This window comes from Solanum dulcamara, chromosome 3 (genome assembly GCF_947179165.1).
Source record: "Solanum dulcamara chromosome 3, daSolDulc1.2, whole genome shotgun sequence".
NCBI lineage: Eukaryota > Viridiplantae > Streptophyta > Magnoliopsida > Solanales > Solanaceae > Solanum > Solanum dulcamara.
The window spans coordinates 79,474,358-79,499,669 of NC_077239.1; the positions used below are offsets into that span (position 1 = coordinate 79,474,358).

A 25,312-nucleotide genomic window follows, 5' to 3' on the forward strand; every position below is an offset into this window, starting at 1 on the left:
TATATAATAAATGTTGAATTTACTTTCACTTCTTTGTGTGTTTACTTTTAATATTTTAAACCCTTTTAATAAAAATTTTAGCTCCACCAATATAAACATGAAGTATGAATAAATATCATTCCAATTTTATTTTTTAGGGGGGTGGTTGTCTTTGATAATTGGGTGGGTGGATTAGAGGACAAACTAAGGAGATATAGTTTGTCTTCTCTCTACAAAATTCTTTTAAATTTCGACATCTTGACTAATTAAGCCAAACATTGTCTAATAGTAAAATCTTTAGTGTTGATGAAATCTTGACCAAGCCAATTAGTAATGTGAAAGTATAGTAATTTTGTATGCACTCAGCCTTCCTACTACCGATAAAAAAAATGTTTGATATCGATGTTAAGGTTCGATTAATTTGAATTCAGATAATACATGATTTATATTTAAGGATGACACTCTTAATAAAATTTAATTTATACTCAAAGCTTGAATCAAAACATCCAGTATATTTTAACTATGGAGTATTGTTTTATTTTCTTAAGTGTTGATACCATCTTCTTTCTTCTTATCCATAACTATCATATACTCGATCATCAAAAAATATGATGAAATGAATAAAATTAAGATTTATTTAGTAATTAATTAAAATTATGCGATTTTATAATATATGAATTAGTTATAAAAAATTTATGTATATTAGTTATTATACCCTCGATTCTTCATAAAATAATATATATATCCCCTTTGTAACATTCAATATGTGGGTTTTTAAGAACGTAATTATTTTGAAAAGTCTTTTAAAAAGTAATTTTGAACTTTTGAGGAATAGTACGTTTCGAAATACCCACTAAATGGCGGTCATTTCGGGCATACCCAAAACTCATAAAAAAGTTTGTCCAATTTAAGCTGCATATATATTCCTAGTTGACCCATTAAAGAACTTACATCAGAAGCAAAAGAAATTCCTCAAGATCAACTACGATAAAAGCGTTAAAAAATTGGTCACAATATCTAATGTATTTAATAATTATTTCATCGATAATGACAATCTTTTAAAATAAAAATAAAAATTTAAAATTTTAATTAACTTTCTAACGATATTAAGGAATAAGATTTGATTTACGCTAAAAAAATGAAAATAATATTATTCAATAATAAATTTGATTAGAGTATAGCTAAGACTCTAATTGTTTTTATTATCCTTTCCTAAATTTTAATTTAAAAATTATGTGACTATCTTTTAATATACCTGATGGTGTAAAAAAATTTATACATTGACGATGCGCAAAACTTAAAAGTTATATGCACCATCGGTGTATAAAATTCTTTACATCATCAAGTAAATTTACCTACTATTATAGCCTTGTAGGTTATTCATTTGTTCCAAATTTTTTTCTCTTCCTAAAATTAAGCATTAGTTACCCATTCGTTCCAAAAAAAAAATAAAAAAAATCTCTTCATAAGCCTTTGATCTTTTTAATGTAAACACTTAGGGTCTGTTTGGAAAACCACTATAATTGGAATTGGTGTAATTACTAAAGTAGTAATTACCAGGTTAGTAATTACACAATCTAGTAATTATTTTGACTTGTTTGTTTGTTACAATGTAATTACAAGTGTACTGTTTGGTTGCACAAGTGTAATTACAAGATTATATTAGATTTTAAAAACCAAAATTAATTATCTAAAATTAAAAATTTATATTAGACAAATAAGAGTATTTATAAATAATATTAAATTAAATATTTAAGATATATATTGTCTTTTAAAAATATATTAATTAGTAAACATACGTTCTTAACTAATATTATAAAAAATCAATTTATATTTGTCAAATTAATATATTTTAATTAAATTAATCATAAAAACTATAAATACAAGATTTATACGAGCATCATGAAATGCATGTTTGACAAAAATATTAAATATTATAAATATAATATCATAGTAAAGTTATTAAAATAATTGACAAAAAGATAATCTATCAAATCTAATTAAAAAATAAATGGTTTGTACTATAAAATATCAAGTCAATATTACTAAAAGAAATGAAACTAAAAATATAAGATAAGTTCTAAATTCAAAATAAAAATTTAACATAATACTTTTATGTCAAATTTCAACATAACGTACATAAATATGATTTAAAAAGAAAAAACATATGTTTATAACTTTATTCAAAAATGAATTCAACTTTAATTTAAAAATTAGAATACTAACAAAATCATGCTAATGAAAAAAATAAACATAGAATAAATAAATAAAAAAGATAATGTGAAAAATTGCATGGAATCACATGAAGTAAACGTTGAGAATGAGAAGGAAATGGAAAATAAATATTAAAAAATAAAATATATTTTAAAAAATATTAGAATAATAAAAATAAAAGAATTTAAAATAATAATAAAAAATAGATTAAAACAAAAAAAAAAAAAATTGAAATAAAAGAAAGAAATTTAAAAGTAATCAGCTTGTAATTACACCATATAATTACTAACAATTCACAGCCCCCTGTGAATTGGAGAGTATAATTACACTCTGCCAATTACACCCAATTACATGCTGACCAAGTAATTACATGGCCAACCAAATAGGTCAAACAGTGTAATTATACCAAATTTAATTATCAGGGTAACTTTTCAAACAGATCTTTAGTACACTTCAAAATATGAATGCAAATTTTTATATATAATATTTGTAGTTACATATGCTTCTCAACTAAACAGAAAAAAAATTGAAATTTGTTTATATAGCTTTAGTACACTTCAAAATATGAATGCAAATTTTTATATGTAATATTTGTAGTTACATATGGTTCTCAACTAAACTGAATTTTTTTTGAAATTTGTTTATATAGAAACCACAAAAATAATTAAAAAATAATATGTACTAGTAAATCGAAATAAAAGAAATTCCTCAAGATCAACTACGATTGAAGCATCAAAAAATTGCTCACAGTATCTAATATATTTAATGATTACTTCACTGATAGTGACGATCTTTTAAAATATAAAAATAAAAATTTAAACTTTTGATTAATTCTCTAACGATATTAAGGAATAAGATTTGATTTACTCCAAAAAAAAAATAGTATTACTCAATAATAAATTTGATTAGAGTATAGCTAAGACTCTAGTTGTTTTAATTATCTTTTCCTAAATTTAAATTTAAAAATTATGTGATTATCCTTCAATTTACCTGATGGTGTAAAAAAAATTATACACTAACGGTGCACAAAACTTAAACTCTAAAAAAATAACTTTGAGTTTGATAAATTAAGCTATGACCTATTATTTAGGATGTGTTTGGTACGAAGCAAAATATTTTTAAATTTTTTCATGTTTGATTAGCTTAAATATTTTGGAAATATTTTCAAATAGACTTATTTTTCACAAATTTAAAAAAATTGACTTTTCTTCATAAAGTAACCACCTAACTCCCGACTCGAGTTTCGAGCACCAAATCTCGACCCACCCCTCGACCAAACTCTTGATCCCGACTCTGAATCCAGACTCCGACATGGGTCCTGACTCCCGACTTCGACCTTGACTCCCAATTTTCTACCCAAATTTTAGGTCAAGATCGAGTTCGGAGTAGGTGTTGAGGGCGAAAGTTGGCTCCTTGGTCGGGATTGAGAGTCGGAATCAGGTTTGATGTCATAATATTTATCTATATTATATTACAATGTTTTTGAATAATATTTCTTACTAATCAAACACCAAAAAATAAGTATGAAACGTAATACCTAATACACCCTTGGTCCCTATTGATTCACCCATCTTGACACAAGTCGACAATCGGTCATGAACCAACCCGTTTTAACACGTTTTAATACAACCTAACTTCAATCATGAAAGTAGATAAAACATGACCTAAATAAGTAGTGAATGTCATTAAGGAAGACCAAAAACCTCAGGTTGTCAAAATTCTCATTTTTTTAATTATTTTTTTTTACATTAATACTTTTTCTTAACTTACCCAAGAATATCCAGGAAAAAGAAACAAATGAACGGCTAAAAATCACTAAGCAAGATTAAAAAAAAATCAACAAGTAAACATACAATTATGTGTCAATTGTCTCTCATCGTTTAAAAAGTAAAATGTTAATTAATGAATTTATAGACCAAATGATGAGCTATTCCATCTATCATATTAGTCTTTTGAATTTTGCTCTCCTATTTGAATTATAACAATGATATCAGAATGTGTTATGAACGGTGACCTGAACCCAAGAGGGGTGCTAGCCTTGACTAACAATTGATCATTAACTAGTACTAGAGTGGAAGTAATTAATGTTATGTGTCAATTGTCTCTCATCGATTAAAAGGATAATATTAATGAATTTATAGACATCTTTTACCTCTATCAGACTAGTCTTTTAAAGTGTAATATCTTGTTTGGTCTATAACACATACCTTATATAATTGATGAACTAATAGAGTTAAAAAAAAGTAGAAAGAAAACTTAGGTAATTTGAACAGAGGATATAATATACCCATAACCCATGTGTCAGTAAACCTCATTGTTAGACCATTTAACATAAAGTTTTCCAATGGCATTGTCTAAGATGCTATTAATTTAATTTAAAAAGAATGTACAAATTAAGAACATCTAGAAAAAATGACACAAATGTCAAAAATGGACTACTTTGAATGTTGAAATTAAGGTAAAAGGAATTAATTGTTATTGATTTAACTCTGAGACTGTCACTTGTGTTTTTACCTATAAATACCATCTAAGAATATTACATTATCACACAGCTCACAACATTAATTCTCACACATACAGTTTACATTATATCCTTTTTTGTGTTCAATATCTCTTAAGGCAAATTAATTAACACTATGGGTGTCACAACCTATACACATGAGACCACAACACCAGTTGCCCCTACTAGGTTGTTCAAAGCTTTGGTTGTTGATTCTGACAATCTTATCCCTAAGTTGATGCCACAAGTTAAGAATATTGAGGCTGAGGGAGATGGAAGCATCAAGAAGATGAACTTTGTTGAAGGTAATATAATACCTTTATCATTTTTACCACCTAATTATTATAAATGATCGATCTGATTGTGTAAATATTTTTTGCACCTTTAGTGGATATGACTAATTAAATTATTTGAGTGAAGGATTAAAAACACATCTAAAGTATCTTTATTATAAGAGTTTTATAACTGAAATATCAGATGTGTGAGTTTCTATCAAAATTCGTTTGCATTGATCGAAATGTTGACTTTTAAATTTTTCAAAAAAATAATAATATTACAACACATCAGTATATTTTCATAAGTAAGGTCTGGGAAGGTGGATGTATGTAGATCATACCTCATCTCTGTGGGGATACAATGACTATTTTCGATAGACTCTCAGTTCCTTAATTAAATTCATTTTTGGGAAAATGATTTGTCTCCAAGAAAAATAATTGCAATAATTTGTAAATGACAGGTTCACCAATCAAGTACTTGAAGCATAAGATCCATGTTGTTGATGACAAGAATTTGGTGACTAAGTATTCAATGATTGAAGGAGATGTTCTTGGAGACAAACTGGAATCCATTTCCTATGATCTCAAATTTGAAGCTGCTGGAAATGGAGGATGTGTTTGCAAGTCCATAACTGAGTACCACACAAAAGGTGATTATGTGTTGAAGGAAGAAGAACACAATGAAGGCAAAAATCAAGGCATGGAACTTTTCAAGATTGTTGAAGCATACCTCCTCGCCAATCCTTCTGTCTATGCTTAAGTAATGAAAAATAATCAAGTCCACACGTAAGATATAACGTGTTGTGACATTACATAATAATAAAATAATAAAAGTGTTTTAGTTGAAAGTTTAATATTTTAAATGAGATGATCATTCTAAGAATTTGAATTTTCATTGTTACAGTGTTTTTTTGGTTGTGTGTGTGTTCTTTTTCCAAGTTTATCATGGGAAGAACTCCTAATAATATAGCAAGCTTTGATGTTACTTTTTGAGTGTTGCATTTATATTGTTATCACAACAATCTGGAAAATTCATTATATATACGGCAGAGAAGGGAAGCTCTTCTCATATTCAAAAAAGGAATTAATCGCCGCTTATTTTAGACCACAATTTTTTTTAGCCAAACTTCATATCAGTTAGAAATTTGTCCCACATCGCTATAGAATAGAAACTGTTGGTAATTTTTAATAGAATGGCAGAGAGAATTGTTCGCTGAGCTCAGTAATGTGGGCTTGTAACCCAAATGGGGGCTTTAATGTGGTGGGATGTTGGGCTATCTCAGATGGTTGGGCTTGGTGGGCTAAATTCTGGCTTGCCCTGTCCAAGCTTAGAGTTGGTTCACGTGGCCCAATTGAAGAAATGGGCTGCTTGATTCCTAAAGTGGGGCGGATTGCGTGAGGCTGGTTTCACAGAGCAACGAACAGCTCCCGCTCTGTGCAGTGGAAGGATAACGAGCTGGTGCCTTTCAAGTCCTCTAAACGCCTGATGAGCTGCTCCAATTAAACCACCACTTTTTTTTGGGTGTTATGTATGCAAAGTAGATATAGCAGAAGGAAATTATTCAACATATTTAATTATCTATCATTATTTCTAAAGTGTGTACTACAGAGAAGGAAAGCTTTTGATGTAACAGTTCCATAAAAAAAATTCAACTATATTAAATAATAGTTGAAATCGTCCCGCTCGTAAATAATTTTGCAAAATCCTCTTTTATTTAACAGTTCCTAAAAAATAAAAATAAGTTACAGTATCACTTTTGAAGGTCCCCCCATCGGAGACTCTTAAGTGAATTTTTGCAGTATAAAACCAGCTTATTTGAAAATTACTTTATCCAATTTTATGATTCATTGTTAAATAGAAATACGGAGTTTTAATATAGAGAAATAAAATATTGTGGCTAGAGCACCCAAAATTACATTGAAATAAGTAACTATAGATATGATAGAGCTATTAAATGCTTGTAAACTCCGGATTGATCATATGTTTTGAAATTAAAACTTAAAAAATTGAGTTTGGAGTTATAATTTTTGAAATTTAAAGTTGTGTTTGGATCAGTTAATAACTACAATCAAGATTTAGGATCGGGATGTAATTAGTATTGTATAATGTTGATTTGAGACTCAATTTAAATGGAAAAATATGATTAATGAGGATTTATATAACTGGTCCTTACCTATTTAATTATGTGTTTGGAAGAAAAGATATCGGATTAAATTTGATATAACCTGTGGCTGGAAACATATAAGTAGTACTAATTTCATCATCAATAAATAAATAGTCTTAAATAATTTCATATATCGTAACTTCATCCCATATTTTATCCTATTGAACAAAAGTTAATACAGTAACTTTTATTGTCTTTTGTTGGTCCCACATCGGAGACAAATAGTAAATTTTGGCAGTATAACACGTTAGTAAACATAGTGTATTTGTTTGACATAAATATAGTGAAATTTTACTTTTATTTCGCATAAATTTTATAGAAACAAAGGTTTTTTTTTTTTATTTCTCGTTCGGTGTTCGACATCCACATTGAAGATCAATTAAATTCGGATTCGCACAGGAAATTCCACATTGAGGGGTAATTCCGTAGCCTGAAGGACTCAAATTCGAGACTTCTGATTAAAAATGAACGAATAATTACCGCCCCATCATAACTCTTGTTGGTTATCGAAACTAAGTTATTCGACATAAATTGCATAGAATTTTTTAAGACGACAACGGATTCCGGTACCCAACTAAATCACCATTTTTTAAGGGGGTGTCATATTTTCGTTGTCCCTTTTAATAATATCCGTCATAAGTATTTACGTACGGATCCTCGATATTGGAAATTTTTGATCTATTATGCTTGTCCCCTATCCAGTTCCTCATCTCCTATTTTCTGTATGAAACTTTAGTAGTTATTTGAATTAATTTGTAGACTTCTTTTTTTTATCATTTTGTTAAAAAAAACTAAAGAATCCACTAGATTATCTTTTTATATTCAATATTCCCTCCGTCCAATATTAGATGGACATTTTTAACTTTATACGATGATGAAGAAATTAATAATACATTGTGTCACGATTTGGAATCGGGTGTGATGGCACTCGCATAATCCACCAAGGCGGGTCAGCCTAAAAGTTTGAACACTTCAAAATAAATGGCAATAAACGTGGAAATGTAAAGTCTACTATAATATAGATATGGGTAAGCGGAAAAATAGATTCTAAACCACACAAGACTTGGTGTCACATTTACAAGCCACTATTTCAACAGAAATGAAAAAGGTACAAGTCTATAGGTATCAATCCTCAAGTAGAACAAAGCATAAAGTAAATGGGCGGCGAGAGTCTACCGAAGAAGACAAGTTGCTACCTCTCACGCATCCAGAAGCTCCGCCTAATCAACAGAAGTACTAAGAGCAGGAGGTGCTGAGCTCAGATCCTATATATAGATGGTGAGCACCATCAACACGGTACTCAGTAAAAATTAAAACTAAACCCTAACTAAAGCAATGCGGAACACAGGTACTCCTGACATCCTAACCACAATCCTCCACAACTACATACCTGCACTCAGACAACCCAATCTATACAGTTTATATCAAAGCCTCGGAACGTCTAAAAATTATAACAAAGTCATTTCTAGCGTTAGAATCACCTCCCGAAACCATTTGAACCATCAGAAATCCAGTCCGAGCATCCGAATCCCAAATGTTGACCAAACTCAAACTTAGATCAAATTTTAACTCAATTCCCAACTCCAGACCTAAAATCCACGTTTCAACTCTAAATCTGATTCTGACAACTCTCTTAGACTAATTTCCACATCCTAGAACTGATGGAGTCGACAAATTTTTATTCCGAGATTCGAAACTCCAAATGACTCTGAAATTCAAGATTTGACAACTTAAGCCTTTAAAACTCATTTTTCAAGCAAAACCTCAACTTTTCACAAGATTTTCAAAAAGTAACTTTCAGATCCAACCAAAAGTGACTCGGAAAAACTAATGGAAGGGGGTAATTTTATCGAAAATATCGAAAATGACCCTCAGGGTCATTACACATTGGAAAACTTTAGCAATTTGCCTTTTGTTTATATCAATGCAATATACATAGAGTATAGAAATAGCTAGTATTGAGAGTTGTTTACATTCAAAAGGCCATATTCATTGTAGGGGTAAAATTGGAAAAATTTAATTAACTTTATCTTGATATAGCAAGTGATCAAGTAATATGGGACAAACACTTTTATTAAGATGCCCATCTATTAAGCCGTGACATAAATTAGTATATATTTTTTTAGAAATCACTTGTAATGAAAGCTTAACTATTTAGCATATTTATCCTAAACTTTGTGATTAGATTAAAAAAAAATATCAGATGAACAATTTAAAACTTGTTATCAATGTGAAAAACTTTGTACATAGCGTTTGAAAATTTCTTAGATGGTGTGCTTCTAGAATTGTTATTACCGACATGACACAATGAAAGAAAAAGATCTATGTAAGATAATATCAGGTAGCTGATTATGTTTTAGTCATATTAGTATAATTATTAGATTGTATTAGTATAAAATTGCTGAAATGAGAATGTTGAGATAGATGTGTGGGCATATCAGGAGCGATAAGAGTAGAAATGAGGCTATTCGGGACAAGGTAGGAGTGGCCTCAGTGGAAGACAAATTGCGGGCAATGCGACTGAGATGGTTTTGGTACGTGAAGAGGAGAAAAACAGATGCCTCAGTGCGGAGGTGTGAGAGGTTGGCCATGGATGGTTTCAGAAGAGGTAGGGGTAGGCCAAAGAAATATTGGGGAGAGGTGATTAGATAGGACATTGCGCAGTTACAACTTACCGAGGACATGACCTTAGATAGGAGGGTGTGGAGGCCCCACATTAGGGTAGACGGCTAGTTCATAGTCTCGTTATTCTTCCTTTTTAGTAGGCGTATTAGCGCATTATAATTCCTTGTGGTCTGATTTCTGTTATTATCTATTACTTTCTGTACTTTGATTGCTCTATTTTATCTGGGTTGCTTTTGTTATTTGCTTTGTCATATCGCTTTGAACTTCTTATCCTTATCTGACTTCTTTTTATGATTTTACTGAGCCGAGAGTCTTTCGGAAACATTCGTCCTACTTTGGTAGGAGTCAGGTCTGCGTACACTTTATCCTCCCCAGACCCCACGTTGTGAGATTTCACTGAGTTGTTGTTGTTGTATGAGTATTTCAGCCTATTAGTAATTCTTATATCAGTAGAAAAAATAATGAGAACTTCATATGCTTAATTAGTATAACATTGGGTTAAGATTGATTCCGTTAGTGTGAGCTTGCTCACATAATCAGTTCCTAGCTTCAACAAAGGAAGAGGGTATTGTGGACTTGTGTAGGTCAGCAGTTATCGTAAAATTTATTGATTCGTGAAGAATCCTCATATAATACATATAACATGACTTGAACTTAACCAAAAAAAAAAAGCATGGTCATTAACAATTCATATAGTTGTTATTGTATCCATTGATTTGAAATCTAATTTAGTGAGGATTCTTATAATTGGTTCTTACTTATTTGAAACTTAAGCATTAGTGATTACAAACCAAAGAAAAGTTTGAGAAATTATGTTTGCCTGGATCTAATTTCATAATCAGTAAATAAGATAATCTTTAATTAAAGGTCCAATGAAATACTTTATTCTATATTTTATCCACTCCTATTGAACAAAGTTTAAACATTTACTTTGTCTTTGTAAGTACCACATCGAAGATTTAAAGCAAAGTTTGCTACTATAAATAGATCCGGTAAACATTACATAATCGCCGAGCTCAGCAGCGTGGGCTTGTAACCTGAGTGGGGGCATTATTGTGGTGGAATGTTGGGCTGTCTCAAATGGTTGGGCTTGGTGGGCTAGTGTTCTGGCCTGCCCTGTCCAAGTGCAGAGTTGGGTCACATGGTCCAATTGAAAGAATGGGCCACTTGATTCCTAAAGTGGAGTGGACTGCGTGAGGCTGGTTTCACAGAGCAACGAACAGCTCCCGCTTTGTGCAGTGGAAGGATGATGGGTCAGTCCCCACCAAGTCCATTAATGCCTGATGGGCTGCTCCAATTAAACCACCAACTTTTTGCGAACTCATATTGTCAATAAAGCTGCCCATTATAGCAACTTAGTCCATGAAGCCAAGAATGGGAACATGGAAATCAATAATCTTAACAATAGGGGCGTATCGCTTTTCGGTTCTGGTCTGTTTAATTTATTACCCTTTTCCATAGGAATCTTTGATGATGGAGCTGAACTTTCAAATGAACCTTTGCTAGATTCCATTTCTTGATCAAGTTCATCCCACCCTCCGTATCTAGATACCTCTCGGTCATCCTTACTAGCTGAAACGTCATTGTTGGACATCCATGATTGATAGCTTGTCTTTCTCTTTCGTTTCCTGGGGCTTCCACCTCTTCTCCAAAAGTTTGTCTTGCTTGAGGTGGGAGCAGAACGCTGTCTCTTCTTAGTTTTACTCTTGCGCGTTGGTTTGTTTTGTATCACATCCAGCATCTTTTGGATTGCAAAAGAAAATGTGGATTGTCCAAGGGGAAGGGCTAATGCCATAAGAAAAGCTTTAGGTCCTCCTGTAATAAGCAATCCTATTAGAATTGGTGGAAACGCCCAACCATAGGACCAGAAAACCTGCATTGCCCAAGAATGATAACTTGTAAGTTATTTGACAAAAATCATCTACCTACGTTCCAATTTCTGCTCGACAACCTTTTAGCAAGACTAGTCATTAGCTAGATAGTTATACGAAGGAAGTCAGTTGAAAATGTAGTGAAAAGAAAGCTACTGAAAGCATAGAAGAAAACATCAAACATAACTCTTAAATGATTATATTGACAGATTTTTCAAGAAGCATATAGTAAGATTCAAAGAGCCTTTCTAATCCAAAGCCTCAACCTTGGTTAGTAGTACTGCAGTTTGATAATGCATAATATATTCTCATAATATGGGGCGGAGCCAGGACATTGGACATGGACCATGGTTAGGGGAAACTTTCAGATTTTGGAAGATTTGATAGGGTATAAGACTAGAACAAAAGCTTGGACAGGAGGACGTTTGAGGACAAATAATAATATAGTCCATTAACCAACCATTTACAGTAAGAATACCTGAAACTCATGGAAGATCTCTGAAGAATAATTAGATGCGCATAGGAAATTAGTTCAATGTTGAAGTTTTTGAGTTTTGATAATTCTCTATCTGATTCTCTTATTTCCTCAACAGATGCCTACATTATCATGAGCATCTACACAAAAGACTGGTTATAGAGATCCTATTTTTCACTTAACGGAAGTTACTTTGGAGCCTATTAGAAACAGCCTTTGTACCTTCACAAGGTAGGGCTGATGCTACGCACACTCTAACCTCCCCAGACCCACTTGTGGGATTACACTGAGTAAGCTGTTTCAAAATGGAAAATCTTGGAATAGTCAATAGTTATCTTGTAGAGAAGATGGAAAATTCTTTGGAATAATCCTAAGTTTCAACTTAAGATTATCATCCTAGCAACCACTAATCTTCACTAATTCAGAATCATGTACTTCAACAATTTGAACTCACAACATATGCATTTCAAGAAAACATCATACCAAATTCACTAATTCAAAATCAAGCTTATGTATCTAAAAAACCAAAAGCAATCTAGTTCAGTCTCAGCATAATCCAAAAGCATCACTTTACACTAAGATCAAAAACAAAATAACAACTTCCTTCATAATTTAGCTGATACTTTCAACCAGCAAAATTCTTCTTATCATACTTTACATCTTTCTCAAAGAAAAAAATAATGGATTCAGGTTAAATACAGATTCCACAAAATCCCATCTTCCTTCAATCAAAATTGAAGTACCCAAGAATGTCAAAACTACATATCCATGCCAAAAATACAATCTTTAAGCACAAACCCCACAATTCAAATACCTAAAAATATCAAAACTCCAAATCCATACCCAAAAAAATCCACCCCACAATTCAAATACCTAAAAATATCAAAACCCCAAATCCATACCCAAAAAAACCCAATCTTTAAGCTGAAAACCCAAAATTCAAGTACCCAAAAATGTCAAAAAACCCATATCCATGCAAAAGAATCCAAACTTTGAGCTTAAAACCCAAAATTCAAGTACCCAAAAATGTCAAAACTCCATATCCATACCCAAATATATCCAATCTTTAAGCTGAAAACCCAAAATTCAAGTACCCAAAAATGTCAAAAAAAAACATATCCATGCAAAAAATCCATGCTTAAAGCAGCAAACCCAAAATTCAAGTACCTAAAATTCCAAAAAGAAACCAAACTTCACAGGAAAAAACAGGAATACAAGTTTATAGTTCAAGAATTTAAGGGAGAACCAGAAAAGTTACTACCTTAAAAATCCAAATACTTTCAATATACTCCTCCAAAACTTGAGCTCCTTGGTCCAAGATTCCATCCCCATCAAGCTCCTCTTCCTCATCTTCAAGACCCCCAAGATTACTAAAAGTCTGGTTCTTGATAGACTCAGCATTTGAGTCCCACTTGCTAGATGACCTGCTGCAGCAGATGTGAAGGGGCTGCTGCTTCTGCTGCAGAAGACGATGAGAAGAGAGTGAATTTGGAGGGTTTAAAGAATTGGGTTTTTGAGTATAGAAAAGAAGAAAAGGACTGGGGTTTAAGGGTAGGTGAAGAAGAAGAAGACCACCATCACCCCTAGTGGTGAGCTTCAGTTCCATTGGCCACTATTACTCATCACATTATCCTCTCAATATTTGTATTGGATGGTTTTGACATTTTTAAGTGATAAAGCACATGTTTTAAATACTCGATGTTTGATATACGTTAGGATTTTATTACATTAGAATTTGTATCAAAAAATCAAGAGTAAAACCTCCTTAACAAATGTAACTTCATACTTAAAAGAGATTTGAACTCAAAGTTTCTGATTAAGGATGAAGAAGTCGATGAACCATTTTAAATCTAATTCAAGTTAAAAGGGGGGAATATGTCATTTTTCCTTTCAAGGATGAAGTATGTTTCAATTAGAAAAAAGAAGAAGAGAGTTTTACAATTTTACATGGAGAATATAATAATTTTTTCAGAAAGTTTCACCTTTTCTTCCAAAAAAAAGAATCCTATTAACTGTGTGATGAGCTCCATTGATGATTAAATGTTACTATGCACATTTACTATTGTATAATATTATAATTTTACTCCGTATGAATTATGGCATGACATATCATTTTATATAATATTATTTGATTGGGCACGACGTCTAAAAAGGTGCATGATTTAAGTCTTATTTACTTTATTAAATTTGACAACAAACAAATTAAACAAAATAATTTAGTCAAATCAAACGGTGTAGAATTTCATTCATGTAAAAAAGGAAAACCAACTCTCTTCTTTTTTCTATCTTTTACCGAACGTCTGCAAAACAGAAACCATTTAAAAGAAAGTACAAAATGTTAAATACATATAAACAGTTAAATGTTTGTGACTGGAAATTTTCTTCTTTTCCTTCTTTTTTTTCTCTTGAACCCTTCACTTGAAAGAAAACCAACTAGTCTATTTCAATTTCTGATGTACATTTTGAAGCCATATGTCAATACAACGAAATGTCAAACTTGCAGAAACAGCAAACTTGTTCACCCCTCCCAACTTTCCGATGACACTTCCTCTTCTATCATGTTAGTATTTTCTCGGCTCTCCAGAAACCACCTTAAGCACAACATTTTTTGCACTCCCTCGTAGCACGAAAAAGATCAGTCAGTCTGTAATGTCTAGTGTAAGTACACAACCGGAAGTATAAATACTCTCTTTGCCACCAGCAGGATGCATTTAACCAACTATACAGTAAACCATCAGCAACACACTCAAACTTTGAAGCCATCAGTCATGTCCTGATATGTATATTTCCGTAACACCCTGAATATTAGTATGCGTTAGACAGAGAACAAAATGTTTCGGAGGAACATCAAAAGAACAGAATCAAGAGGTATAACCCTACTCTCTCATGGAACAACGGTTTGACAGTGATGGTTAAAGATGACAGAAAATGACTAGGGGCTGAAATTAAACAAATGAAGAATTGGAATTCATGCAACCCAGTGGCATTTGAATCTATTTACCCGGGTGAATTGATTTCCAAGTTCCATCAGTTTGGTACTCTCTCCCAAACTGTTCTTTGTTGTTATTTCTATTATGGATAGTTGTTTTGACAAGTTTCAGGGTTATATCAAAACACAAATTGGTTCATGGTTTGAAAACAAAATAGACACAAAAATGTACTATTTAGTTATATGTTTCCTCATAACAAGTACATTAAAGAACATATCTAAATCTTAGTCAAACTCCCCCAATCCAATAAGCACTCGCATCCAAAATCGGTTTCACGAAGCAGGTTTTCGACACATATGGATGGATGTGAAAAATACAGGAAAGAAGCCAGAAGCATCAATATGTCAACAATTGACAGAAACATGGAAAAGAAAAGAGATAGTTACCAAGTTTTACAACTACAACCATCTGCTATCTTCAACAGTTTCTAGCCTTCTAAAGCATATGTTGGGACCTGCATCACATTTGCAACATAACAATGTCATAATAGAAATGAATATCCCACACCAAAACCCCCAGGGCATCAGTCATTGACAATTTCTTTTTTTTTGTTAAAGATTTTAGTTCTAGTTGTCTATCAGAAACAACCTCTCTACCCCGTAAAGGTAGGGGTAAAGTCTGCATACATTCCAGACCCCACTTGTGAAATTGCACTGGGTATTTGTTGTTGTTATTGTTGTATAATAGTTCTAGTTGACAAAAAAGAATGCACATACAAATGCTGCATTTAACCAAACTAAGAAGAAATATCAGGGAAAATGTATAGACAGCAGAAGATGATCGCGGATGAACATTTTTTCGGAGTCGACAGTACAATATGTTTTTTCTTTTTCCCCCTTGAATGTTAATGTCACTATCAGCACCAGGGATGTGTTTTCTTTTTTCCCCTTCAGAGTAATGTCACTATGTTACAACTCCGAAAGGACCAAATGAGGCACCGATCAATCAAAACTAATCAACCACGTCTAAATCCCAAATGGTTTTGGCTTACACTAAACCTCTATACCATTTTGTTCTATTTTTTTAATAGATATATTTTGCTTTTATTAGGTCTATTTCATTCCAGTATTAACTATTAACCATTGCATTTTGTTCTTAGCTGCTGAGCTTTTTAGATTGTCCCAAAAAGAGGAACCTTTAAACCCTTCAAGACGTGGTACGAAAACAACTACTGTGAGCCTGTCACCAAAAAAAGAAAAAAGAGCTGATGATATCAAATACAACTGTACCCACCATCCAATCATCCCCCACCCCCAAAAAATCCAATTGGTGCAGCAGGACCAAGTTGTTGCTTCTACTAAAGTCATGATCAATAACAGTCCAGCCAGAATAAGATAAACTTTGAATTCAATCTTTAGACTACCTCGAGCATGTCTTCATCAGGGAAACAGGATACTGTACAGTCCAAACCATTTGATTTATCAAATTGGAGGATCCTCAATTTTCCTTCCTGCACAATTTAAGGTAAAAAAAGAAAAAGATGAATACTTTTGAGAAGATGAACAGTTCTATAGTTGAAACCAAGAAATGAGAAACTCATACAATGTCTGCATAACTACCTTGGTTCCATATACTAGGCCACCACCAACCAAAGGATGGAAACAAGCGACGTTAACCTCATCCTCCGCACTGGGAAGAACTCTCACAAGTTCCATATCCGAAACTCTATAGACCTGATTCAAAGACACACAATCTGAATTAATTAGAGGCAAACAAATTCATTCTTCTTTTAGGTTCAGTCAAATAATCTCAGTAAAATGTGAGCAGGAGCATAATTCTTCCTTTTTAAGTTTTGTGAAGTCCAAAAACAAAGTGCATCTCCACAAAAGAAGAATTTTTGCGACATACTAGTAAACCAATTAAAATTGACCCTTTTCAACCTTAAAAAGTCCTAACACATTGTTACTGCACTTGCATATCAAGCTATATTAGCTCCAGTTCCTCTAGCCCCATCTCCATCAACTTAAGTCCAGTCTTTCTAAAGTTACAAATATCCTGCATCACTTCATCTAGCCCCACCCAATTTGTTTTGGACCAAGGTGAAGTAGTTGAGGTCGTACTTCTTCTTCCTTTTTTAGTAAGGAAATGAGGTTGTGCTTCTAAAATTAGTTTAGGTTGCAGTGCAATTGAAAATAGTCTCTACAATCCCAGTTATGTCATACTATTTGACAGGTACAGGAGATTAAATTAGATCAACCAACATATACTGTGACCAATGACAGATGTGAAGAAGAAAATGGCAATTTGAGTTTTCTGTACAAAGAGAAGAAAAACAAAAGTAGCATGAATCAAAGGTAAATTCTTCAAAGTTGTGAACTGTAATTTAAATTCATCTAATTTGTAAATAGTGCACAACATATTCTCACGCCATATCAATTATCAAACCTTCATGGATATGTCATAGTGAAACATGGGTGAGTGGTGACGCAACATGGATCAAAAGGACTTATATGGCTAACCCTCTGCTATTAACTACACTCTGGAACCAACTGTTCATAACCCAGATTGATTGGCTCGGAGATTAAGAAGTTAAACTGCCTTGCATATTTACAAGTGTAGATGAAATATATTGAAGAACTTATAAGAAATGTAAGTGACAGATAAAAAACCTTATCAGGTTTAAAACCAAACTCTTGAAACTTCCATAATATAATTATGTCAATCATTTTTACGATGTCCTAAAATAAGAAGTGTGCAACCATGATCCAGTCTAGGTGGTGGTGAAAAACTGACATTCCATAAGAAGCCAAGATATAATCATGTGCTCACCTCAAGAATCGTGTAAACAGGTAGAGTTGTATCTCCATCAATCACTATACTTTTCAAAAGTGAACCGTGGCGACGTCCATAGGCAAGTAAAAGATGCTCAGAAGTTGGAGAAAACTGCATTTTCAACAGATATGGAGCCACAATCAGTTTCTCATATCAGAAAGCCAGAAAGCATGGTCCTTTTGGATAAAAATGAACAGTAATTACTGACAAATACCCAAGTTCGCGAAATACTCTCTTTATCAGGTCAAAAAGGAATTTTACATGATTGCCCAATCTTGAGAACAATTTATTGGTGCTATCTTCAAGGTACTGGCATATAATAAATAGTTTTTTTACTTGAGAGTTATACGAGAAAGTATAAAGTAGGGCATGTGAATGTAGAATCTCCATGGGAATATGAATTGACAAACATATTCTCTACCGATATAGGAAAATCTGTAACAGGTAAACGCTACTAATCCCCCCAATAAAAGACAAGAATCAACGTTCACTCCAAATGCATACTGATTCAAAGCTCTGTATATTTCTTGCAAAGCAATTGCTACTTTTTCAATCACTAGCATATTTATGACCATTTTGGCAACTACTACAAAGCTTCTATCATTGAGTCAGCAACACCACTGGTCATCACAGCATGCATTTAACAGGTTGCAGGGCAATGGCATTGCATTAGCACTTAATACACTAAGGGGTCGTTTGGTAGGATGCATTAGGAAAAATAATGCATGCATTAGCCTTACGTCTTACCAATACCTTGTTTGGTTCACTTTTTCAACCTATCTTGCATTAGTCATACAGTCTATTTGGTATTATGTTATGTATAACTAATACATGAAAAACCATGGTATTAGTAATGCAAGGGTTTTAATGCATGCATTAGCATGGTTAAAGACACCCCTCAAAACCTTTTCCACATCATTTCCACCGTATTTGTGAAGGGTATTTCTTTTTTAAAAACTATGCAATGTAGTTTTTATACACCAAACTAAACCATGCATAAGAAATAATCTCAGACTAATACAGCATTACTAATACACTATATACAACACTATTCTTATACACCCTACCAAATGACCCCTAAGGCTTATATATGAACTTGCATTCTGATTTCAGACCCTCTAATTTAGAATAAAGAACAGATCTCAAAATCAAGAACTTGAAGTATTTGTCTCATCATAATTGAAGGAAAAAAACACATCAAACTGCCACAGTAGAGCGTTACGAATACACGATTAATGTCCCCTAACAAACATTTCTGCTTAATAAATTGTCTATTATATGCGCATACTTAATCCGTCAAGCATCAGAAATAGAACTTCCACATTTAGAGTAGGAACTGCAAAGGACTGGGGGTGAAATGATTCGCACCGGGTATGCATACTTTTTTATAACCAAACACCAGGTGTCGATACTTCCAACCCTTCAAGCAACAGAGACCCAAGTTGCTCGGACTCTCCAAAAATGTTGCCACACCCGTGTCAGATCATTCAGAAATATACTATTTTTGGACGGTCCAACATGCACCCATCGACATTTTTGAAAAGTCCGAGCAACATAGACAGAGACGGAGATCTTTCTTAAGAAGAAAAGACTAGCAAGAAAAAGACCAAAAAGAAAGAAAAAAAAGATGAGGTATTCTGCAAAAGCAGGGAACCAACTTAAATATATTGGTCGATGAGAAGATAGCATGTCAGTCCATAAGAACAATCATTACTGCAATTTACAGCTCTATTTCATAAAAATGCCATTGTGAACATCTCTTAACTGGAAAAATCAAGTGGAGACTCATTTCTTTATCCAGGAAAAATTTAGATTCTTTTTATGCAAATAACAATGCACAGAAAGAACTACCTTTATAACTAAACAGGGTAAGCAAAATCAAATAACGAAGTATAAAAGCAAAACAAAATAAGGTACACCACCAACCTATAGGAACTTTTAACAAAAAAGGAACTCTACTCTCCAAAGGAAGGATCAACATTTGTGCCCGGCCACAATTTCTTATCGAACAAGTGTTCAACCAGTTCTAAACTTCATTTCCAAACAAAATAAAGAGAGAGTTTCCCCTTCATTTTTTTTCTTCTTTTGATAAATGTAATGTTAGCTTCCCCTTCATTTTTTTTTCTCATCTAACAATTCATATTTTGCTTTTACTTCCTCAAAGGTTTAAGACGAAAATGCTACAACAAGAAACCATCTATAGTTCATTCTCCCAGAAAAGCACAAAATCCTACCAAAAAACATAATTTAGGATTACAAACCAATCTGTGCAGACTGCAGAGCCCGAGGAAGTACTTACCTGAATTGAAGTCAAACAATGAGCAGCTCTAATTGCTCGAGATACAAGCACCGAACCAAAACTGCAACAGCGTAATAGAGTTCCCAAATGACCACCAAACAAAGACATGAAAAGAAACAAAGAACAAAGGAAAAAATAAATAGCACGTGTAAGCAGAGAGGAAAAGAAAACAAAGCCATTAGATTTGGTATTTACGTCGCCTCCTCCAAGGAATATATACGTAGCTCATACATAACCCGATGGGCTGCAATTGGATGTCTGGTAGGTGAAGTTGCAGCATCATGACGAAATTGTCCATGGAAACCAGGATCAGCTTCCATGTTAGGCAGAATACATGCAACACAAGCTGCTAAAAATCTTCCACATGGTGAAAAGTGGGCACCCATTTCACTGAAATAAGCAATATGTATCATGTAAGCATTAAGGATAGTTAATTGCACGTGATGTCAGGTTTTACACTGACATAACAATTAGGAGTTGTCAAACGACGTAAGAGGATAATCCTCAATTACCCTAAGAGAAAACTAGATCAAGCTGCTAATACAACATGAGAGACAGCTAAATAGCATATTATCCTTCAAGGAATATCAAGACTTCAAGCCAAAGCTTTGAAACAATAGAAATTATCTCACCTACAAAGCACAGCATGTGGTATCATTAAGCGACATTTTTCAGCATCAAGCGGCACACATGGAGCCTTAACATCATAAGGCCATACTCTGAGCTTCACAGTACAAGGCAATTCGGAAGCCGCTGCTGCAGTCAGGGAAGTAGCTATCTCTGACTGGAACCGACTCATAAAAGCTTGAGAATCAGTTTCATTATGTGCAATGTTAATGGGAACAGCACTATCACCAGATACAGCAACAGGTATCGCTCTAGAGCGTGAAGAACGGTGCCGAGAACCAGATCTTCCAGACCTTGGATGATTACTGTTTGAAATGATTGACGGAACTGCAGGAGGATGTTCTACTTCACCATAAGCTGATACAATGTTCGTGGCACCACTATGCTCAGAATGAATTGCTCGTTGGCCTGCTTGACTTTGGCCAATCAACCATCCTTGCAAGAATGGTAAGTCCCAGTATGCAGGGTCACTGAAAGGAAAAAACTGATTATTTCTCTCCTCGGCCGGCACATCAGTCTCCATAGGATCAACTACAGGGTTAGATGCATTCTCAGTATCCCTAACAGAAGAACTAGTCTGAGCTTCTTGTGCAGGAGATAAAGTTGGCTCAACAGGGGACAATAAAAGTTCATACTGGCCAGAAGGAGTTGAGTAAGTGAGAAGTCGGACAGACGCAGAAGTGTCTGCTCTGTTCTGTGTACTGTCAGAACCCATGTCTGCATTGCTCTGCTGCAATGGCATTCTAGGATCACCTCTAGTGATTGATGGCCAGATCATGAATGGTAGAGACATGATAGGCAATTCATTTGCTGAAGCAGATCGATAAGTGGAGTGAGCATCTGTCAAATACACAGTAGGAGGAGGGTACCGCAAGTTACCCGGAGAAGTTGCAAGCGTCATTGAAGAATCTGATGAGTCCAGATCATTGACCTAAAAACAAGAGGGTTGATAAGATTTACGGCATTCATAAATTAAAACTCAAAGTAACAGCACCAGAGTGACACCTCAGCTGTTAAAAGAAATGGGGCGCCATGTGGGTGGAAATGCACAGCACGAAGTGAACGTCTTGTCTTTAGTACGATAGCTGGTGAAGATGCCTCCCCTCTTCTGTTGTAGTGCCACATATACAGCTACAATATAATGAAACATCCTCATTACAACCAGAACGTGCAAAAACAAACCACCATGTATTGCCAGATTTCTTACCTTGTGCCCTGAAGCAACAGCGAGAACTTCCCCTTGAGCATGAAAGGCAATAGATGCAATAGGACGGTCTGGAGGATAAAATTCCCACCATATGTATTAATTAACAAAACAAAATAGTAAAGAGTAATGTTTTTTTGTTCAACCATTAAGATGTTACAGGTTATTACAAAAATCACGTGATCCTATACACTCGGCGGTTTTTGCATCCCATAAACGAACTTCATGGTCCAAACTTCCACTTGCGAGCATCTCAGAGTACAGTGGATGGAAACGAACCTGCAGAAGTCCAACCACAATGTTAACTATCAATTAAGGAACGAGGTATTCAAAGGATAGAGAAGAAATATCAACAAAGCCAAGACGTGTAAAAACTAAGGAACCACCGGATACTTCCAAAATAAAAGCACAGACAATAGAGAAAAGCCTCATAAAGTTCAATCCTCTTCCATCGGGGTGGGGTTCAAATGAAATGAATTAGGCTTAGCGTGAGCAAACATCAAACATTTATCTCTCTTATTTTAAGATAGATACCAAGCATTTTATCTGCATTAATATTTAAACCAAATAGGATAGTTTAGCCATCTTAGAAGCACATCCATAAGCATAAAGTTACAGGAATATAATGTTACGACGTTTTGCAAACCCAACTATATTGTCAATCCAAAGTCACAGCATTTTCAATCAGTATTGCCTAGTTGACTGAAATATAGTTCCCAAATAGATAATGAGATTATCCAAAATTGCAGCACAACTATTTCAGATGACTAAAGATGTCAAAACAGCCTTACCACCCAAGGAGTCCTGCGATGTCCACTTAACACCTTCAAGCATTTCCCACTTTGGCAATCAATTATCTTTACTGTGTGATCTCCACTGCCACCATGGTAAAAGAATACGTCAACGAACTTGAGACAAGACAAAAGAAAAAAAATGCACAAGTGCAATAAAAGTAGAGTGTTTGCCTTTGATCTCAATTCACGAATATTGACAAAGGATTCATTTTTATCTTTTTTTAAGATATGAATATAGTCATTGAGGATTTAGAAATGTGTATATAATGATTACTTAGACTCAGAGATCTTATTAGATAAACAATTTCATATCTAAGAAGCAAGAAACTATAATGCATAACATGATAGATTGTGCATGTCTATGTATTCAAAGAGAGACTGACTGAGTAGAAGCAAGTGTCTTCCCATCAGGACTGAATGCCGCAGCAATTGTAGACCTAGGTGGAGGCAGAAGTGGACAATACTCAGCTGAAAAATGTCTCATTGACTCTGCCTCTACCCTGATAAAATTAAATGAGACGAAGTCAGAAAGCAAAAATGAAGATTTGAAACTATATTAACTTTATGTGAAAGAGAAAAGCGGAAAAAACATAACTACCATGATATAAGACCCCGTTTTGGGTCACTTGCTACTTGGCTTTTTAACTCATAGGAATGAGCACAACATTTAGATTTCTCACCCCAAAACTTCTTAGAACTACGTTTAGTTTGAGGAGATACCTCCCTCCTTGTTAACAGCTGAAAGACGTTACCACATCTGGCAAAGAAAATAAACCACCTCAGCAACTAAAATACAAGCAAATTTGTGGGATCTAATTTACAAATTTTGCACCTTTGTACAAAACCACAAAAGTCCATCTTTGAGAAAAATAAGAAAGCACTCACAACGCTTATCTTACCCATGTGTATTATAAATATAACTTTTTTTATATAGTAAACACCACCATCCCACCCCACACCAGAACCCACTCAAGGTTGGAAGTTGAGGGTCATTTCCACTATGCTATTCCGCAATTGTAATATAATAATATACAGCAGTAAACAATTAAAAACTGATATATTTCCCATCTTTGAGAAAATAATTTCAAACTAAACCCAACCCAATTGAAGCTGAAAGTTCAACCATTTTATCCAAAGACCTACTCCAATAGCAACCATATCATACGCATTACAATTATTCATATCACTGTGACCCCTTTTAAACTAACAATAAGTACGCCAACATAATAGATAAAACTCACATATTTAGCTACATAATAGTTACAATTAACCAAGAAATCGGTTGTTTTCCAGCTTCAAACCTGGTGGATAATGGCTGCCTCTAGACCCTTCTCCACTTAGGACTTGGTTCACCACACAAAATTCCAACTGGTGGTCTGGCTCTTGAGTTTATAATATTGTGTAATAAAACAACAACGACATACCCAATGTAATCCCACAAGTGGGGTCTGGGGAGGGTAGCACATACGCATACCTTACCCCTAACTCGTAGAGATAAAGAGGCTGCTTACGGTAGACCCTCAGCTAATATAGTGTAATACAAACTCATTAAATTAAAAGATGCATATATCATTCAAACACATTAGTGATATTATTGACTCAGATCAATCATGAATTGCTAATTGAATTTCCAATTAACAACCCATCAAAGCCTCTAAATTTAGCATCCCATGAGCTGAAACTAAACTAAATTTCAGATCTTTGAATGAAAATAATCAAAATCAATAAAGATTCAATCTTTAGGGTTTGAGGAACGAAACAAAGACCTGTGTTTGCAATTAGGGTTTTGCGCAATCGAATGAGGAGGTGAATTCCGCCGTGGCGGCGGTGGCTGTAGATGAAGCGAATTTGACGTGGATGAATCACTGCTAGAATTCTCCGGCCATATAGATCCCCTCATAATTCTATCCCCACAAACGAATACCTCATGCCCCAATATTTCCCCTCATTTCCAACGGAACTTTTCCGGCGAAAAAAAACTCGGGATTTTCGATTAAATTCTCCGAAAATGCCCTCGAATTTGGTGGAATTTACACCGTAAAATATATAGGGATGGGGGATTTAGAGATCTTGTGGAAGCGCAAAATGGGAAGAGAGATAATTTAGGGGAAAATGAGAAGAATGAAGAAGACGACGGAAGCTGTTTTTGAGACTAGAGAAGATTTTTCCGGCATCGGACAGTAATATGTTTGCTTTGATGTAAAATGACAGATATGACCTTGCTGGGATGGAAAGTTAATCCCAGTTGTTTCTGCTGGCGCGTGAGGAACACTCTTTATAATCTTTTCATGCAAATTAGGGATTTCATATTCAAATTTTAAAAATGAATTATGAATAATATTTTCTTTAAGAATGAATCCAAATCTGAATTAGCCTACTAGGAGTATTATAGTATTATAGAATATTTATTACAAAAATTTAATTTTATAATTCTAGTTAAAAAAGTTTTTTGGATATAATGAAATTTTATGAATTGAGCAATAAGATTTTTCGACTAAGTGCATGTTTGACTTAGCTTATCT

At 33.8% G+C, this 25,312-nt stretch overlaps 2 protein-coding genes and 1 pseudogene across 3 annotated transcripts; 1 reads left to right on the forward strand and 2 right to left on the reverse strand.

The window, feature by feature from the left end:
* Positions 1–4,752: 4,752 nt before the first annotated feature.
* Positions 4,753–5,953, forward strand: LOC129881880 (pathogenesis-related protein STH-2). Its single transcript, XM_055955993.1, has 2 exons — positions 4,753–4,998; positions 5,430–5,953. Exons 1-2 carry the CDS (start codon positions 4,830–4,832, stop codon positions 5,726–5,728), a joined length of 468 nt encoding a protein of 155 aa, XP_055811968.1. The 5' UTR covers positions 4,753–4,829; the 3' UTR covers positions 5,729–5,953.
* A 4,712-nt stretch (positions 5,954–10,665) lies between these two features.
* Positions 10,666–13,727, reverse strand: LOC129883208 (uncharacterized; annotated as a pseudogene).
* Positions 13,728–14,343: 616 nt separating this feature from the next.
* Positions 14,344–25,017, reverse strand: LOC129883209 (uncharacterized). 2 transcript variants are annotated; one of them, XM_055957816.1, is made up of 16 exons: positions 24,557–25,017; positions 23,389–23,547; positions 23,174–23,290; positions 22,788–22,872; positions 22,167–22,275; positions 22,000–22,067; positions 21,798–21,923; positions 21,672–21,723; positions 20,798–21,602; positions 20,361–20,555; positions 20,166–20,226; positions 17,864–17,977; positions 16,654–16,767; positions 16,458–16,544; positions 15,481–15,548; positions 14,344–14,902 (listed from the first exon to the last, which is right to left on the reverse strand). In XM_055957816.1, exons 1-15 carry the CDS (start codon positions 24,688–24,690, stop codon positions 15,522–15,524), a joined length of 2,253 nt encoding a protein of 750 aa, XP_055813791.1. In that variant the 5' UTR covers positions 24,691–25,017; the 3' UTR covers positions 14,344–14,902; positions 15,481–15,521. The 2 variants fall into 2 exon arrangements, with proteins under 2 accessions (XP_055813791.1, XP_055813790.1); XM_055957815.1 differs by having other exon boundaries at positions 20,798–21,723.
* Between the last annotated feature and the right edge of the window lie 295 nt (positions 25,018–25,312).